General features: G+C 31.6%; 1 protein-coding gene across 1 annotated transcript; it reads right to left on the reverse strand.

Moving 5' to 3' along the window:
- Positions 1-1287: 1287 nt before the first annotated feature.
- Positions 1288-2610, reverse strand: LOC114380983 (VQ motif-containing protein 22-like). The gene has a single exon (XM_028340142.1). It carries the CDS (start codon positions 2393-2395, stop codon positions 1721-1723), a length of 675 nt encoding a protein of 224 aa, XP_028195943.1. The 5' UTR covers positions 2396-2610; the 3' UTR covers positions 1288-1720.
- Positions 2611-3345: the final 735 nt, after the last annotated feature.

The following is a 3345-nucleotide window of genomic DNA, read 5'->3' on the forward strand; positions in this document are numbered from 1 at the left end:
TCCTCTATATTAATTTTATTTTTTATTTTTTTTATTTATGATAGTAAGTTTTAATAAAAAATAATTTTATTTTTTACTTGAGGTTAAAAAAAATTAAATCATATCAATTATTTTTCTTAATTAATATGAAATTAATTATTTTTTCTTATATATGAGTCAGAAGAAATATCATTTATTAATTTTTTAAATAATTTTCTTAAAAATCATACTAATAATTATTTTTAATTGATAATAATAAAAATATTTTTTACACGTATACTACAAGAAATTTCCCTATTATTAGCCCGGTCAAAATATTCATCGGCTCCGGCCAAAGTTCATCGGTAACTTCAAAATTCTGAGAAAATATCCATCGATAAGTATAAATTACCGATGGATTTAAGTCAGTGGGAAAATAATAAATAAGCATTTTCTTAATATATATATATATATATATATATATATATATATATATATTAAATTTTGTATAATGAGAAGGGAGAATAAAAAAACATATACAATGAGCTGGACAGATAACTCCATCTCTATTGCAAAGGAATGAGGGCAATCCACGTAAAACATACTCATCATATCATATCAAGATACACACGGATTAGAGATACAATAACCAAGTCAACTTATATGTAAAATCATTTTGTCAAAGTTTAGCACTCCTTGCCATGACAACCACGGCGACCCACTTATAATAACCCCATTCAAGTTCCAACCGTTAAAGTAGTAACTTTTCTTTGATCTTGTGATAATACAGCATACTATTCACTGGGCTGACAGTCATTAAAAGGGTCCCAAGTAATTAATATTGGTATCAAGCAAAATATAGAGTGGTTATTTTTCATGGATAAAGGAATGGGAAAAGTCTATAGGCACACTCTAGATTGATAACAAAGGACGGAGTTTTGGAAAAAAAAAAGAATAATTTTAAATTCTCTTACACCATCCACTAATTAATTTCTTTGTTTTTTTATTATAAATCTTAAATGTACTTTATATTTGTAACACATTATCTTTATCTATTAGTCTATATGTGTAATTATTAAAATAATTGTTGGAGACTCAAATGATAAATATACAAACATGATAATTCATATGTTAATTTATATCTCGATGAATCTAATAATTTATTTTTGCTTGTATTGTATCATTTGATCTGCAAAATTGATAACATTTGAGATTACGCGAGCATGAAATATATTTATTTATCATTTAATATTTTTATATAAGATGATAAAAATGCAAAAAGATAATTAATTACCAAGTAAAAATAAATAAAAGAAACAACCCCCACAATTTAATTAATCAAGTACTTGAAAAGTTGAAAGATACAAAAAAGAAAGAAAATAAAAAACAAAAAAGTGGGCATTGGGATTGGTTGCGCCATCCAGGGCTATCTAGAAGCAGAGCCCAATTCCAACAACAACAACAAAAACTAAAAGTAAAAAAAAAAAAAAAAAAAAAGTAAATAACAGTAGTAATAATAAAAGTAATTAAAAACCTAAAGAAGAGTGTACTATTATAATAATAGTATTTTACATTGGTTGGTCAACAATTCTGGCCAAGTTAGCACCTAACTGTCTGCTTTATGTCACTTTCGAGCCTCAGCATGCGGACCAAAGAAAAACAAAAACAAAAAAAACTGCTACCCGTGTTCCTACTGGAGAATAATGAAGTGCTTAATTTCTTCATCTTCTTCTTTAATCAGATTCAGATTCAGATTCATCAATCAAGAAGAAGAAGAAGTGTTTGGAAAGAAACGTCCATGATCCATATTCACAGCCCCACCATCACCACGGTTACTATTGCTAACAACAACATTGCTTGTTGGAGAACTCATTGGGTTAACGTTGTTGCTTAGTCTCTGAAAAAACATGTTGTTGTTGCTGTCTCCTCCACCTTGTGCGCCACCACCAGTACTATACAAATTGTACTGTTGGTTTTGCTGCTGAAACATGTGTTGTTGTTGAAGATTTGTTATAGGGGGTGGTGACATGACGAGGGTGGTTGGGCTCGGGACAGGGCGTGAGGGGAACCCAAAGCCCATGAGGTTTGGCAAAACTTGTGGTGCTAATGATGGGTTTGATGCAAAGGGTGCACTCGGGCCTCCGGTGAATTGTTGGACCATGGCCCGGAAGTTTGTGGTGTCTGTGTTGAGGAGAGTGGTCGGAGTTCGCCGTGAGGCCCGGGAGCGACGGCGCGTGGGCTTAGCCACGCGCCCCTCCGGGCTTAAATGGGTCGAGCCTGATGGGCTCAAATTCGGCATGTCCTGTGGAGGACTCGTGGCCGCGACGATAGCAGTAGTAGCAGCTGCAGTAGTAACGGTGAAGTCAGGGATTGAAGGTGTGAGATTTTGGTTGTAGAATTGGAGCCAGTCATTTGGGCCTGACATGGTTTGGGTCATGGCCAATGACCATAAAATGAATGAATGGTAGAAGAGAGAATTATTGGAGGAACGAAGAATCAAAAAATGGAAATATGAGATGTGGGATGTCTTGGTTTTGCTTTTTTAAAGGTTTGGTGAGTGTAAGAGGGAAAGAAATTTGTGCATCGAGCTTGATATTTATGGTGGTTTTTCTTCTTTTTCTTATGGGGGTTTCTATTTGGTATTTTAGTCAAAAGCGTGAACGTAATGGAAGATCATCACTCTGGATTTGGAGAAAATAGTAGGTTAGATTCGGAAGGTGGCAACACGTGACATGGCACGTGAGAATCGTTTGGACTATATAATTTTACTTCTTTGTTACGTTATTATCTAAAATGTCATTTGGCGAGATTGTGAAAAGTAATTTCATTAATTATTTAACTGTAAATGATTATTTTACTTAAATTAATTAAGAATTCGTTCCTTTTTATTTGATATTTAATTAAAAAAATGATTTAATTTTAATTTTAATATAAGCTAGGTTCATAAAAACCCACGTGATGAAATAAAAAGGTACGTGATTATATATGAAAAAAAGAGATAAATAAATAGTTGAATTTTCCGAGATGCCGTCGCCTTTAATTTTCCGACGGCAGCTATCTTTATGAGATGAAACAATATTTAGAGTCCTTAGTCCTTACTCTTTTGTATTCGCCGATGTTCATTTAATTTATTTTTTGAAACCGTTGAAATTTTTATTTACAAAAGACTAAAATTAATCCATATTTCTTTTATTCATAAAAAATATCCAATACATATATATAAAAGAGTTTATAATATTACCTCACACATTCTTTTCAATTAACTAACTTAGTCTTCTATGATAAATTAATCAATATACATAAAAGAGTGAAGGATATATATAAAGTTTAATTAAATAATATTTTTCTACTTATTATGTACTAATTATATGCAGGTTTAATAATTTA

The sequence above is a fragment of the Glycine soja genome, chromosome 13, assembly GCF_004193775.1.
Source record: "Glycine soja cultivar W05 chromosome 13, ASM419377v2, whole genome shotgun sequence".
Lineage (NCBI taxonomy): Eukaryota > Viridiplantae > Streptophyta > Magnoliopsida > Fabales > Fabaceae > Glycine > Glycine soja.